This window comes from Aulostomus chinensis, chromosome 3 (genome assembly GCF_037954235.1).
Source record: "Aulostomus chinensis isolate RoL2024-O1b breed Wild chromosome 3, RoL_Achi_v1.0, whole genome shotgun sequence".
Classification (NCBI taxonomy): domain Eukaryota; kingdom Metazoa; phylum Chordata; class Actinopteri; order Syngnathiformes; family Aulostomidae; genus Aulostomus; species Aulostomus chinensis.
Window position 1 is genome coordinate 20,348,153 of NC_141322.1, and position 16,242 is coordinate 20,364,394.

The 16,242-nt window shown below is 41.9% G+C and overlaps 1 protein-coding gene across 6 annotated transcripts in view; it reads right to left on the minus strand.

Moving 5' to 3' along the window:
* Positions 1-16,242, minus strand: part of cadpsb (Ca2+-dependent activator protein for secretion b) — a 62,428-nt gene that overhangs the window by 19,704 nt on the left and 26,482 nt on the right. For all 6 annotated transcript variants that reach the window (XM_086199450.1, XM_086199451.1, XM_086199449.1 and 3 more), the window contains exons 4-13: positions 15,978-16,058; positions 15,109-15,342; positions 13,327-13,448; positions 8,799-8,910; positions 7,454-7,593; positions 7,020-7,086; positions 6,756-6,864; positions 6,445-6,657; positions 610-746; positions 274-461 (exon numbers count right to left, since the gene is read on the minus strand). In XM_086199450.1, coding sequence (XP_086055576.1) covers positions 274-461; positions 610-746; positions 6,445-6,657; positions 6,756-6,864; positions 7,020-7,086; positions 7,454-7,593; positions 8,799-8,910; positions 13,327-13,448; positions 15,109-15,342; positions 15,978-16,058 — 1,403 coding nt within the window. The remainder of the gene's footprint in view (positions 1-273; positions 462-609; positions 747-6,444; positions 6,658-6,755; positions 6,865-7,019; positions 7,087-7,453; positions 7,594-8,798; positions 8,911-13,326; positions 13,449-15,108; positions 15,343-15,977; positions 16,059-16,242) is intronic.

The window sequence follows — 16,242 nt, forward strand, 5'->3', positions numbered from 1 at the left end:
GTAGAGATATGCAAATGATTAACAATATCATAAAAAACAAAACGTTAACATAAGAATAACATTTAAAATGAATCAACATTCATATGAACAACATAACAGACAAAAAAAATGCTGATGCTTCTGGTGAGGCTGAGTACGTTCATCCTACTCTTGTTTACAACTCCCTGCAATAATACATGTTTTTATGATTATGTGACCTTAATGTGCCTGTAAATGCTGGTCTCATCTCATACAGAGGATGGAAACAAACTAAAAAAAGGGATTAGGGCACACCTGTTCCCATGGACATGGGAGGCACAAAACGCAAAGCTGTAGTGTAGAAGAGTGGGATCAATTATAGCTCCATTTTCTGCTCTTTCCAGTAGATCACGCAGGTAACACAGATGTCTGTGACAACCTCGAACACCATTCCTGGCACAGTATTCATCCAAGACAAACACCTGGCCTGGACTGAACCATCCCTGCAGGACACAAAGAGATGACCACGCCATTACATTAGCAAAAACATAATAGGGTCTTCGCCTGAAGTACCTTCAGGCTCAGGCCCTAATTATAACAGAAAGAGCCCGCAGGTATAGATGTACTAATAGGTGACACTGTGGTACTCACCAAACAGCAGAAGGTGTCATTGAGCCTGTGGTCCAATGTGAGTCGCTGCACCATCTCAAAAAGCGAGGCGTGGTCAAAGCTACAGGGGTTAGCGGAGATAAACTCATCCATGCCATGTTTCTGAGCTCTGTCAGCATCTATCCAGCCAACAGCACAGGGAAAAGCACACGGTTCAGAGGAGAAGATGTCAGTGAGGCAAAGAGCGAGTCTCGGTCTTAACACAGAAACATCGGGGATTTTTTTGGGCTACTTCTAAGGGCAAATTATAAACATTTACAGCTTACATTGTCAACTTGCATTGTGTCAAACAGCGTAAAGAGATTGGGTATATTGCTGGATGAGCTTCTGTTCTAAAGCTAAGCTCAAAGGGAAGGGCCCTTCTACAGTATGTGCATGCATGTATCCCCTGATATTTTCACAAAACATGTTACATTGAATGAAATATATTCTCCTTTATGTAATCAATAGATTCTGCCATTCGCAATTGTCACTCAGGTCCTAAAGGTCGTGTGCTAGTAAAAAGATATGGCGAAAGAGAATCTGAACACATTGCAGAGATACAGCGTAAAAAGCTAATTCAAGGGAAAAAAAAAAGAATGGAGATGGAAGTTTTCTCCAGTTGTGGATCTTTTGTTTGTTTGTCTTGCTTCATAACTTTTGCCATTTATCAAGACAACTTACAGTATTAAAACTGCTCGGTGAAATCCAATGACCCTTACTACCACGAAATTGAGTGAAAACAAAACTACAAAGATATAAGTGGAACATTTCTTCTCTGAACCACAATGTATAAATTATACTAAACTGACTATAATTTAATGTGCTCTGTAAATAAAACGGACAAAATGATGGGGACAAGGATGATTCAAAATAGATAAGAGGTGCAGTTATGTCCTCGGTGGGAGTGACGGGTGTCATGTCCATGAGACACTGACAAGAGTGATGATGATTCGGGACTAGGGGGTGAAAAGTGGAGGCCTGATCTTGGCTGGGCAGGGCCGTGGTCCTGAATAGAGCGTAACTGACATCTGTCAACCTCCAGGTTGGAAAGGCTGAAGGAGGAAGAGTGTAACACGGGTACTAAACATTCAAATAAATTTGATACAAAGAAACCTTCACAGGGTTACACATTTAGCTTACTCCAATCTGAGAAGGAAAACCTGTGTGACAACAAGTAGAATGTGGACGATGGGGATTGTTCAAGAAAGGATAGAGACATAATGTGAAAGACAAGGACGGTAAACACATAGGAGCCCTGAAAGATGGAGATATTCACTGAGCCCACTGATGGAGGAGTAAGTGAATGAAGGATAAGAAAACTTGAAATTGGACAATAAGACAGTGGTCAAACACGTTTTGGAGTAAAGTGTGAACCACAAGGCAAAGAGTCACTCAAGTGGCCAAGTTACAAAGGAAACAGTTTTGTGGAGGAGTGTTAAAATAGTGAGAAAACATCCACAGAGTGAACAGAAGGTGCCTGGGGTTTGGCTATGACAAACAGTGAGTGGGCTATATCTCCTTTGGCTAGAAAACACACTCAATACTACAATAAAATGATCATAACTTACAATAACTTGACTTGAACCAAGAATAAAAATCACCAAATTACCAAAGAGAATATGCAAGTACTTTTGCATACAGTTAGAAATTATCACATGCCGGAGAAGAGTGTGACTTTGCATTAAGCTTTTAAATGTCATGCACAACGCAGACCCATTGAAAAATTTGCGTTTTAAACTTTTATTGCATTCCTTTTTTCTTTTTCTTTTTTTTTCTCTACGCATTTGCAAGTTGACAATACTTGAATTATGTTGCAGTGTATTCATGATCTCTACAGAGCACACTAACAGGCATACCACTACCGGAGGACTCTAATAGGGTAGCAATACAATTTGGTGCAAGTACATGGGTAAATAGCATGAAGCCGACAGAGGCAGAACTGTATCATTCTCTGGGAGATGGGGGAAATGAATGAAAACTCCTGCATTTGTACAAAAGTATGGACACATGACACAGGTGTTCTCCTATTCAGGCAAACAAAGGGCAGTCAAAAGAAATCAAAATGAGATCTCTCCTTTCTGGAGGTGTAACATCGGTCTAGCCTCTATCTACAGGCCCATCTACTGTAGGAGGAGGAGGAGGAGGGGGGGGAGGAGGGGGGTCCGGAGTATTTTATAATAAGAAGGGGCGGCATTAGCTACTCCTTGTCTTTGGCATTCAGAATACTCCGCATACATATTTGCCAACTCTCATCCAGAAAAGAAACAAGAAAAGCAACTAAAAGAAATTGAGCCCTCTGAAGTAAAGCATCATTATCACATTTTAATTGTAAAATTTTCTCCCATGCAAAAAAAAAATAAAAATAAAAACAACATATGCAATGCCTAATTCACACTACGTAGAGTTTTAAATCAACATGTTATTTCTGTCCTGAATAATATATGAGAGTGAATGTAAATAACAAAATCGCACAGTATTTGCTTTACTCTGAGGGATCCTGTCACCAATGTGAATAAAGAGAGAAGGCAATTATGCAATAACAACTCTGTTATTAACTTTAAACAATACTAAGTCAAAAAATAAGTTTTTAGAATAAAGTACATGCATCCTATACTGGCACGAATGGATGCTTATATACTTTGATCCTCAAGCTGAGGTTGCCAAAAAACAAAAAAAGTCATCAACTTATATCTAAGACATGAAGCGAGACGTGAAAAAGGAGAAGAGGGAAAGAAGAGAGAAAGAACGTTGCATTTGTCAGATAATCGGCGGGGATTATCTGAGCTGTGCCGGCTACAGGGAAGCACTTACCCTTGAGTCCAGCTAGAAGACAGCAGGGTAAGAAGGGACAAACCAGAATAACATAAAGACTAGCAACAAGGCTGGAGGAGAGCAATCACGAGAGACCCTGACCTAGCAGCTGCATTACTCAAGAAGGGTACAGGCAAAGCATGAAGAAGAAAACACAAATCAAAAACAACAACCTATACCAACATGAGAGTTCGTGAGTGGTGGTGTGTGAGTACATGTGAGGATATGTGACAACAAGTACTGAGGCATATTTGAGAGAGACAGAGGGAGACAAAGGAGGAAGAGAAAGAGAGACAGAAGAGAGAATTTACGATCCTCATCACTCCACTGCAGTTTATTTATTCTGGATGCTGGACAAGTACTTAAGGAGTCGAGAGCTACACGTTAAGTACTGTCACTCCATCTAACTGCAGATCAAAGAGAAGGTTTACTTTTAAAAGGGACATTGGCAAACACACACCTACCCGATGGAGTTCATCCCAACAGTCACTTTTATGCGTAGGAGATGCCTGTGTCTTTTTTCTTTTTTAAGAGGAGACTATGAAGGTCCTTGACAGGTCTAAATAGATCGAGCAGTGATGCTGTTGGTGAACGTTTTTGTAAAATGGACTCAATAAAGAGTAATGACAGAAAAGTGTGAGTGTATTTTATTTTAATGTCATAATCTTGAGGTCATTACATTATTGCTCAATCCGAAGATGACTAAGCTCGGTTTCTCGCAATGACAGGTCACTCGAAGTCATTGTACCTCGCTAAGAAAACTGCCTTATTGTCACTCAGAATTATGTGACTGGGCTAAGTTGTCAAAGCCCACATGTCGTCACAAGAAAGAAGCTTTGTTATCTCCAGATAATGCAATAATTAACTTGAGATCTCAAGTTAATTGCTTTAAAAAGTAATTGCAAGTAATGCTTGTTGGCTTCCACAGTAAAAACCACGAGTGGAAATTCTAATCTTCACAATAGTTGAATTCTTTACATATATGCGATGTACTTTCTGTCGGATGGACTGCAAAGGTTTTACCCGATAAGTCTCTCACAGCCTATCAATATCAAGTCTCAAGGGTGCTTTGCTGGAGGAGGACAAAGCCAATCAGGACCTTCATAGGACTCTTTGATTTCCATCAGTCCACTGCAGCAGAGTCAGGAGGGCTATGTATGTCATGGTCCCGGTGCCATTCAAGACCACCAGGGGGTGAAACATGTACGCGTGGTGTGCCACAATGTTTCAGGGGGAAGGGGGGTAGGAGGTCTGTGCCACAGTGAAGAAGCTTTGAATGGCAACAGCTGGCATCAGAGGAGTCAACTAACCACAAGAACGATCACATACTGGACAAAGAAACCAATGGAGAACAACATAGAATTTATGTGATTGGATTCTGAATAACTGGCCCAATTCATGTCGAATCAAGTTTTACCACAATGATGCAATTAAAAGAGAGAGAAATCAACTCGTTTTGAAATATTGTAACAATTATTGTCCTTATCTCGATGTCAGTTGTCTAGTTATTTTTTTATATATATATATGGAAGCCAATTCTGTTTTTCTACAATTTATTTAATCTTTCTTCGGAGTTGGACTCTTTTCTTACACTGTGGAGTCAAAAGATGCACACAGAAAAATCATATTATATTCTGAATAGCAGGATCTATTATTATGGATTATTAAGTTGAGTTCAAGTCAGTGGGTCAGAGGGGTCTATATCAGTGTTGTATGTATAATTTAAACTTTTGGTCCAGATGACAATTATTAACCAAAATGACTGGAGTAAATACAGATCACGTGGAGGAAATGTTATGGCTGAAATACACCAGGCACGTCCGCCTTGCTTTGTGACACTGCTGCTGTTGGCTTCCATTATAATAAATTGTGCAAACATCTAGAATGTTACACATTTGGTCCTTTTTTTTTTTTTTGCCAATACACACGACGACGCAGCCCCCAGGCATATAAAATGACAAAGAATACAACACAGTGTGCGAAACAGAATCTTCGAGGATTATTAAAATGAAAACCTCAGTGCCTCACAAGCAACAGCCGGGTGTTTTCTCCCTCCACTAAAATAGAGTAATGAAAAAAACAAAACAAATCTATGTGTATCCGTGATTATGAATTAAAAAAAAATAATCGAGTGTACAAGCTGATTTTATCGGAGTGAAACCACAGGCAACATCGACAGTAGAAGAACGCAGAATATCCTGCCACGATCTCAGAAAACTCCACACACGTCTGCACGCAGGTGAAGCGGGTAGAGGAGGATTGTTCTGGTTTGCCGACACGTGGACGAGCCCGGTGTATTTTAAGTGTTATTGATAGAAATTGTGATGGTACCTCGAGAAAAAAAGTTCCTTTCTTTAATGAGGAGGGGGGGGGGTGGACACAAGAGACGGTTACAACAGAAGTTGGTACAGATGCCACACTACTGTAGACAGTCTTACCTTCACTTTGCTACCTGATCTGTTGGCTGCTCAGAGGTGCAAGTATAGTGACATACTGATTAAAACTTTAGACATGTCTGACCACCATTCAGTGACAAGGGAACCATCCGAGAATGGTCTCAGACCTGCTGCCCTGGTATCTGCAGTCTAGAGCTATGATTAGCTAGATTAGAACAGGCCTAGAGGGTTAGAACAAGAGCAGAACAGCCTGGTACTATCAGTGTTCTCATCTAATGTGTGGGGACATAATGGGACTTTTTTAGACATTTTCTTTTTGCTGCTGTATGATCAAGTCTTTTTCAGGTTGGTTGTTCCTTGTGAAAAGACTGATGGAATAGCATGGGATTGCACCTTTAAACACTGTGGGAGTGAGTGGAGTGAATGAGTGGAAGTCCATCAGATGCTGGAGGGATCCGTGAGCGATCAAGGCATGTGTGTGCGTGCTTGTGTGTTAGTTCTACCAGCATGTTTGTGACTGCAGTGTGGAGCTCATGGCGTGAGACATTTATGAGTTAGAGCTTTCATTGCTTTGTGGATGAAAACTGCCTTTTGTTTAAGTGAGCATGTTGTGTTTCGGGCTACTTACAGAACTGAGAAATGGGAGCATCCATTTGGGCTGAGGCACCCCCTTTGGAGTTGAGTTTCTGGACCTGAGTGGGCGGGACGGGCTTGTGGGACTGGCCAGTGGCTCGATACATGGCCTGGACCCAAAGGATGCGGTCTTGCTCGTCATCACTGGCAAAGATCACAGTGTCACCTTCCTTCACTGCATTGAAGAAAGCCCTGCCACCATCCAGGCCTGAGATGATGGAACATTAGAAGACAAGTGCTTAGTTATCTTCAAATCGTGTATATGTACTGTAGCTGGAGCTGCACGCCTGATCTGTGCTGGCTCACCTGGCTGAGGGTCACTGTAGTCAACAGTGTACCCATCCAGCTGGAGGAGCTCCTGCGGTTCCGACTTTTTCTCTCTGTAGCTGCACATGGCGAATGTATACTGACTCACCTATGAAACAAAGCATTAGCTGTCGGAAGGCTGCAGCTAAGGAACTGAATATGACACATTTGTACAATTAGCCTGCATGCAGAATACGAAAAAGATTCCTTAAGATGTTCTCAGTATTACAGTCACTGCATTTGGCTGAACACAAACTATCCCACCTGCACAAGGACAAAGAAACGCTTCTTCCAGCGCTTCCAAACATTCTTCCCAAAAGCCCACAGATACCTGTCAAAACATTATCCAGACACAGAGAGAAGAAACCCAGAAACACAAACATTTCATTAGGTGGTTCAGAAACGAAACAGATGAGGCTAATCACAAATGTAGAAGTAGTGATGCTGTCTTCAGCCCCTAATTAACAAAAACAAGTTCATACTGGTATCCACCAGAGGGAGTAGTCTACTTCACAGTATTTTTCCGTGGTACAAGAAATGAGGCCAAGGAGTTGAGAGGGCTGGAGTACCATAAGAATGGAAAACGAAAGGCCCACAGGAACGTCACTGCATGGTTTACATGGCTGTGTGCGTGTGTGTGTGTGTGTGTGTGTGTGTGTGTGTGTGTGTGTGTGTGTGTGTGTGTGTGTGTGTCTTACCCGCAGTGTTTCATGTTCTGTGGTTTGTCCATACGAATAGCCAGTTTGATCTTGAGGTCCTGGTCAGGACAAGCCTTGGTCACGGTCATCTTATGGAGCTCTGACTGCTTGGGGCTGTTAGGAGTTGGGTGTAGGACGACCTGCATTAAAAAAAAAAAAAAAAAAAAAAAAGATTGACAACAAAATTGAAGACTTCAAAAGCCTTAAGAGTTGCTTTTCAAGGAGGTGCAACATCCTGCAACACTGGCTTTGAAATGACTAGTAACTATGTTGTGAAAGTTATAGAATAAAGGGAATCAGGATAGAGAAACAGGTCAGTGCTTTAGTCTGCCTCCCTGAAGAGGAGGCCTAATCTCTCTTTGCTGAGTTAAAGAGCTTTGCCTTCCTGCCAACGCTGCTGCAGTGGGAGATCAAAGGGTCTCGTCACTTCCAAGGTCACTGCTATGACAGGGATGTCAAAGGAGACACCGGCCAGACGCAGATCTACAACGCCACCTTAACTTACATACTTGTGTTCTTAAACAGCTGGAAAGAAAGACACACACACACACACACGCACACACACACACACACACACACACACACACACATATATGTAGATAGATAGATATCGATATCTATCTATCTATCTATATATAAATATATACTGTATATCGAAGGCAATGCTAGTGCTTTATACAGCAAGCGAGCAGATAAAGAGCACACAGGATAAAAGTAACTAAACAAAGCAAAGAAATCAATCAAAAGCAATGGTGTTGGATTTCAAGGAAGTTAATCTGAACTCTGTCCCATATTCAAGAGCAAAGAAGCTAAAGGCAGCTTCTCTATGTGTAGAAGTGTTTTGACGAACAGACAAAGAACCAGCCTGAGTACTCCACAGGGTCAGTTCTCCGTCTGAAGATCTGAGAAGTATCTTGGACCCAAAATGTTTGCTGATTTATGGATAATCAATAGAATTTTGAAGTTGATTCCTAGAAACTGAGTTATATGCTGAGCCTTTTGGCCCTTGTTACAGCGCTGGCAGCAGCTGAAGCTGTCAGGCTGACGTCGAAGACAGCAAACTGTGGGATAAAGAAACGAGCAGTGATGCCCGAGATCAAGATACCTAATGCTTGAGGATTGAATATCTATTATTAGAAGTAGGAAAAGGATTTTTGTCTCACTACTTCTAAGAGAGAGCAAAAATTCTCCGCACAGTGGGAACACTCACTTATAGTAGGTGCTGATCATAAGAAAATGTCTATAAAAGGAATGTTTGCTGGAAAAAACCTGAACACAGTTACTAAATGTTGTGATTTGACAGTGTTGTGTTGGTAAGCCAAAGTAAATACGACTGAAGTGTTACCCGGCCGAGCTCTTTGTCCTCCAGCGCCAGCACTCCTGTGCTCTCTGTGAACAGTTTCACCTTGACACCAGGCAGAGGGTGTGTGGTGGTGAAGTCCCCCTGGGTTCCCCAGCTGAGAGACACAACAAAAGACACTCAGGAGGTTAGTTTCCATGACAGCCTCATCAGGCCATGATCTCAGAATGACTTCATTTCCAGTAGGCTGGAAGTCTGGAAGAATGGTTTCATCCTTCCTAATATTTTTCACCAAAAACAAAAACGACAACACCAAAAAAAGGCTCTGTAAACAGCATCAAATGCTCAGTAATACATGAAGCAATCAAATAAATACATGAATGAATTTAATTTCCTGTTTTTGAGTTGCTTTCATTTAAATCAGCCCTAAAACAGCAGGGCCATGGGGGCTGCAGTATACAACAGATGTCAGACAATACAAACACACACACACACACACACACACACACACACACACACACACACACACACACACACACACACACACACACACACCTGTTTATCTCCATACGAAGATAATGTTGAACTGACTAGCAAGCTTTTAAAAGACTATTACACAGTTTCAGTACATCAACTGTGTCAAAGATAAAACTAAAAGAAGATAGCAAACTTCCCTTCCTAGTATTTGTAGACCAGACAGATTTGAAGCAAAACTTCAATATCAAGCAAACATCCATTTTATCAGCAAAAATTATTCTGTGGGTCTACAGGGGGAGGAGCAGAGACGCCACGGACGGTGAGCTAAAATTACCTGCTGTCAGTTTAACTATTTTTAATTCAGACCGTATTACAAACATTCCTCCAGTATTTGTCAAGTACTTTTTGAAAGCAACGACAAAACAAAGCACAATAAAACACATTAAAGGAAAATTATCTCCATCCATCCATCCATCCATCCATTGTCTTCCGCTTATTCCTACATTAAGGGTCGTGGGGGGGCTGGAGCCTATCCCAGCGTCAATGGGTGAGAGGCGGGGTTCCCCCTGGACAGGTCACCAGTCCATCAAAGGACCAACATAGAGACAGACAACCATTCACACTCACAGTCACACCTACGGTCAATTTAGAGTATCAATCAGCCTCGTCCCCTCTTGATGTCTTTGGACTGTGGGAGGAAGCTGGAGTACCAGAGAGAACCAACACAGGAACAGGGAGAACATGCAGACTCCACACAGAAAGATCCCCTGCTGGAGCCGGGGCTCAAACCCAGAACCTTCTTGCTGTGAGGCGGCAGTGCTGACCACTGCCCCACCGTGCTGCCCCAAAAATGATCTAGTAATTGAAATATATTATTTCATATCATATGCAAAACCACGTAGAACAGTTACACTCATGCCAAGAAGTAGTTTAGAGTCTGTCATCCATTTGATTTGCATGTTTTCATGTGTGAGGAAAGAACTAAAGCTACTGGTGTTAAATTAAAAAATATATATATTTACAAAAAGCACTGACCCACATTCAGAACTGACAGGATCAGGTTAAAAAAACTAACCCCAAAACCTGCAGATATCAAAATTCAACACTGTAAGATGTTTTTCACAGTTGTTTTTTTTTCTTCTTTTTTTTAATTGTACAGTGATTCGTTGGCTGCAACTCTGGAAGACACCGGCTTTACCTGTCATGCTACTAAGTCCTCATTCTAGCTTGGACTTAACCAAACCTGCAGTGAAGTAGATTTTGTCCTCCGCCACTTACACTGAAATGCACTTCATAAAAAGGAACTCTTGAGTGTACGACATACCAACACCGCTGTCACCATACGGGCATGTATTTTAAGACAGACTTGGGGGGACAAGTGAACTCATCCTTTAATAGGATATATAATGACTGAGAAAAAATCTCATCACCAGCTACGCCTTCACGAGCCCAAGGGATTAAAAACATCATAATCATCATAGCACATATGAAATGTTGTTACCTCTCAATTCCATCCAGGGCTGCCTCAGAAATATAATATAAATCCTCCATTTTATTTGGAGGGACCTATAGATTATATTGTCAATGTCCAGCCCTGGTAAGAAGCTTCTCTTGTAACTCTTTGCATCGTTCATTATTAATCACAACTTAATGTCCACAAAGACTCTGCGGCTGAGAGATGTGCAGAGCAGAAAGGCTGCTGAGGCCGGTGAGCAGCGCTGGTTTCACGTGGAGCCATTGTGCTGCATGAAGGTGACCTTGTGGATCCATCTAAGGGTTATTAATGGATGTGACAGAGCTGCTGTCCTACTGTGCAGCTCTGTCTCCAAACATGTGAAGCCTGGCAAGTCAAACTAGAGAAACGAATCCAGTGTTTGAGAGCCAGGTTGAATGGTCAACTAATAAATTAGGTTTACGGCAATCTGAACACACAACATTACTGTAAATAATCCTGTGCGCTTTCATTTCTCTGTCTCTCTCTCTCTCTCTCTCTCTCTCTCTCTCTCTCTCTCTCTCTCTCTCTCTCACCCCTAAACCTAATCCTGCCAATTGGTCTTCATTCGTAGCGACAGCTTAAATCTGGGATTCAGTTTGTTTGTTGTTGCTGTCAACAGAGCAAGTTTCAGGCCATTTGGAATCAACTTTGGGATCTTATTCTTTGTGTTTGGGTCTCAGTTTTGCCCTGCAGTTCTTACACAACTGGAAATCCTCTTGGAAGCACATACAAACTATATAGAATCACATTAGATCCAACCTGGGCATTTCCTATCATTACCTAATCTCAAAGGAAAAGCCCCCCCCCCCCCCCCCGAAAAGCCCGAAACAGAATTTTCCAAGTCCAAATCCACCATAACCCCTCGCTGTAATCACTGACACCCCCTCCAGAAGAAGAAGAAGAAGAAGAAGAGAATTTTCCCAACTGGAATTTTGTTTCCAAATGTCTCCAGTTAACGGCTATTTGATTTGGGTCCCCACATAGTGGTATAAGTCTCTCTCTCACACACACACACACACACACACACACGCACACACACACACACACACACACACACACACACACACACCCACAAACATGCGCTACCCTTGCATTGTTCATTGCTAATTCCTCGGCTCATTCATGTCCCTCCATCTCTGTCTTCATGAAATGTCTTGAATTAGTGAAACCAGAAAAAGACATTTGGGTCTTAAAATAGCTGGACTTTGCATCAATCTTTCATGGACATCTTCTCTTGTGAGTTGTGCAGAGTAAGTATGGATGAATTGATGAAAAAAAGACAAAGATGTTCATTGCATGTCAAACAATACGTTTTCACCTCTTAATCAGACGAGTCAGAAGTCAACCTGCCACAAAGGTTTTTGGATGTGGTTGTGAACACTGACACAAAACTCCCAGTGATGACTCTGCCGTTATCAGTGAAACACCAGAATTCAAATTTAGCTGAGAGCAGCTATAATCAGGGTCAAATGACTGGAGGGATTAAAATGATAAAACAGATTTGACTCGAAGCCAAGCTTTTTAAAAATGCAAATTTGATTGTTAGGCCTGTCATTATATGCGCTGGAGCAGTGGGCGGAATTTAAAGCCCACCTGCTGTTTTTTTGTGTGTTTTTTTTTTGTTTTTTTCTTGCTGCACAAACAAGTTTCGCTTTGAAAAAAATAATAATAGGAAGAGGAAGAATAATGAGAACAAAAACAATAGGGCTCCAGTGGCAGCGCTGCTAGGACCTCTAATTAAAACTTGATTGTATTAAATACAGGTTAATGAAGAGGTATTTCTGTATCCTGAGGAAATTCTTCCACTTCTCAGTCCCATTCCTATTAAGAAGAAGCGCTTCATATGCAAAGGTGCCTTTGAGAGGAAATGGCGCATAGAGAAGACTGGAACAAGCATTGTTAATGTCCTGCTACGGTCGAGAAGAGAAGCAAGAGGGAACCGCGAGCGACCGACTGTACGGGTTCACTGTAAGTTTGCTAAGATGGATTTTAACCATCCGAAGCAGATCCCAGGAGGAATCGAAGATCAATAACAGAATGGGAAAAAACTCTCGCCACTACAACTTTAGAATGAATTAATTATTGGAAAGATAATTAAAATTATTGAAATGACATTTTCCCTTTCATTCAACTAAATATTCGAAAAAGCCCTCAATCTCTAATGCCCGCAGGGTGTTACTGTCAGTAGTGTTAAAACTGGCTCTTACAAAATGTCTCCCAACTGCCCTGATTAATCTTGTGTTTTACACGTTGTACCTGATGCTACGATGAATACCAAAGTAGGAACCGTGAACACCTTTCATGTGTTAGGCTGATTTTTAACGGCATTTCAACAGAATGTCAAGTCACAACGAATGTCAAGTAGCAACAAATCCATGTTTTGAGGGTTTGGCAACTCGACTGTCTGAGAAATGTCACTATCGTAGTAGAAATGACAAGTTGCATCAAACAAAACGTGTGAGCAACCTGAAGACCACTAGAGTCTCACGATAAACTACCAGTTTAAAGAAAAAGCACATTGAGTTTTGGAAGCTTAGTTACGTGTCGTTAATGCGGCCAAACCCGTATGTGTTTATGCGTGTGCACCCTGAGGGTTCTTACGTTGGCTTGGATGCTTCTGCTTGGTCGGTCTGGAGTTTCTCACCTCCCTCCACCTCCATGGTGCAGTAGACAATCCTGTTGGGAGCCAGAGACTTCAGCCCCTGCACCTCCATGATCACCACCTGGAGGGTTGTACAAGAGGACGGATTCTTCAGTTGAACGATTTCATGGAGCAGAAAATCAGCAGCAGATGTGCAGGTGGCAAATTCCTACAGTTTGGTTGGTATTTTAGAAAGTACTCTCTCAGGTAGACTTTACACTTGCAGCTGGTGCCCTTCAGCCAGCAAATGCTGGGTTATTAGCAGAGTTTCTCCTTGAAGTATCCACGTAAACCAGAGCTCTCACTGTAGCTTTTGTTGAAACTACTTGTAGACATCATCTTCCACATCCATTCATCTATAGCCTGTATATACATTTGGTCCTATGGAGTCAAAATATTCTATTTTGCTGTCACTGTTAATACTTTACTTGTCATTTACAGATGCAATCTGAGTTTGGTAAAAGACGCAATAATGTGTGTTTTCAGGTTAATGTCCATCCATCCATCCATCCATCAATTTTCTTCTGCTGATCCTGTTCAGGGTCACGGGGGGGGCTGGAGCCTATCCCAGCAGCTTTCGGGGCGAGAGGCAGGGTTCACCCTGGACCAATTCAGAATAATGTATCTTTTCGTAAAGGGATTTTTTTGTGCATTTTATGCAATTTGCAGAAACAGCATAATAATCATTTAAAATATTATATTCGTAAAAGATGACATGGAAACACCTAATTTGAGACATTGATGAAACAAATTTTTGTACCATGTGACTGACCAGCTGTTTCTGCCTTCTCCTCTTTGCCTCCTTCTTCGGACAAGCAGCGACGTATCCAACATTAGCTGGCAGCAAAGAATAAAACCAACTTGTCCAACCTAAAGTAATAATTCAAGACCACTCTCTATTTTTCGCTTTCAAACGGTTCGTGGGTTGCGCCACAGACCTACACTGTTGTATTTCTGGGTTTTATTCTTCTACGCTGCCCTTTGCAGCCATCATAACGTAGCCTATACCGCCAGGTTCTCATCATAATATGCACTACGTAACCTGGTTTACCCGCTTCGGTTAATTCTCTTCTTTTCAAACTGACTTTAAAAGTCTGATGTACAAAAGTCAAAATGGCTAAAAGATTCACCCCACATTCCAACACGTTCCGCCTAAACTCCAAACCTAAAACTATTTCGGTAGATTTCTGAGGGAATTCAGGAAGCTTGCTGCAGCCAAGTGGAAAGTAAACAGACAAATTAGCTTTACCAAAAACACTACCGAATTGCTTCCTCGCAGTAAACACTCATCATTGCGCAAATAATTTCAGCATTCAAACTCCAAAATTCTGTTTCTATCTCTGTGTTGAGCGACAGAAAGGAAGTGTGACATTGGTTGCACATCATGTACTTGTAGCGGTTCTGAAATAGCTCAGCGTCACAAGGAATGAGGTGCGACTTCTAGCTCATCTCAGACAGACTGATAACGAGATGAGTCATGTTAAGGAGCAGGTAAAATGCGTTTGTGTGAGCGTGAGTGATTGTCAGGCTGTTTTTCAAGTCTGTTCAGCCCCCTGAGAAGGTCTGCTGTCTCCTCTATACTTAGTCTGGAGCAGACGAGTAGTCAAAGACTGCTCTCGTTTGGGAATTCCGGTTTTAGCAGAAATCTGTCAAACTGCTGTGATGACCACAATTTTATAAAACAAGGTGGATTCAGACGGGATTTCACATTCATAGCCAGAATTATATGTAATGTTCTATACCTCCAAAGTGAAGGACAGAACCACATCGGACTTGGACAGTGTGTTTTCATCCTCCTGGCCCATGTCAATGATGGAGGTATTGTGTCCCCGCTTTAGCTTCTGGAGTTTGAACTCCCCTCCCTTGGAAACAGGCATGCTCTCCAGATTCGCCATCAGCTGATTGACTGAAGACTTGAGCTCCTCAATGTACATGGCTTCCATGTCTTTAGACACAAACTTGGGGAATTTCCCACCCTGTAAACAGAGCAGGAAATGGATGTGGGCTAAAAGGGATGGTTCACTCAAATAAAAAAAAGTCAGTCCCCCCCCCCCCCCCCCACCCCACCCTTACAACCTCCTGTTATAAAAATGGAAGGTAAGATCAAGTTTTTCGTCCACAAAACACTGCTTTGCGTCTCGATGCTGCAGGACATTTGGATTCTTTCGGATGAGCAGTATAGAAGCATTTTTTTGGTCTTATCTTAATTTTAACATTTGAAAATTAGTCTCTTTCTACCTCAATGGTTTCGGAAACTCCTGCGACACATTTTGTTAATCACCAGCAGTGTTTTGCAGACTAAAAAACTTCACCTGAGCTTCCATATGCATGACAGTGAGTAGATAATGAGTGAGTGTTCATTTCTGAGGGTGAACTCTCCCTTTAATGACTGCAAACAAAGTTTCCTAAATGCTGAGAGAATAAAAGAGCATTTTTCAAAGGAGCGGCAGTTATAGTTCCCTGTAAAGAAAACATCTAAATTAAAATGTACTTTATTTATGTGGGTGGAAACTCACACTAGGACGTTTACACGAGTTACACCATATTAGCAACATAGTGTAGTAATTACATAACAGAAAAATATCTGTGTCCCCCGCAGTGTCTAACTCACCCTGGCAATCTGGTCGGCCATCTGAAGACGACCGTCCAGCTCTCTTCTGATCTGTGCAGCCTGCTCGTCCAAGTTGTCCAGCTATTGATGGAGAGAGATCAGCGGGTCAAGGAGGTCACATTAAACGATGCGCAGCACTCGAGTACAACCTGGGGGGGGGGTCGCAGTCACGGCCACCTGCATCCCCCCCAGGCTTAAATTACCTCATCATGATGGTTGAAAAATCCAAGAAATCCTGCTACATGTCACGTTATTTACAACATTG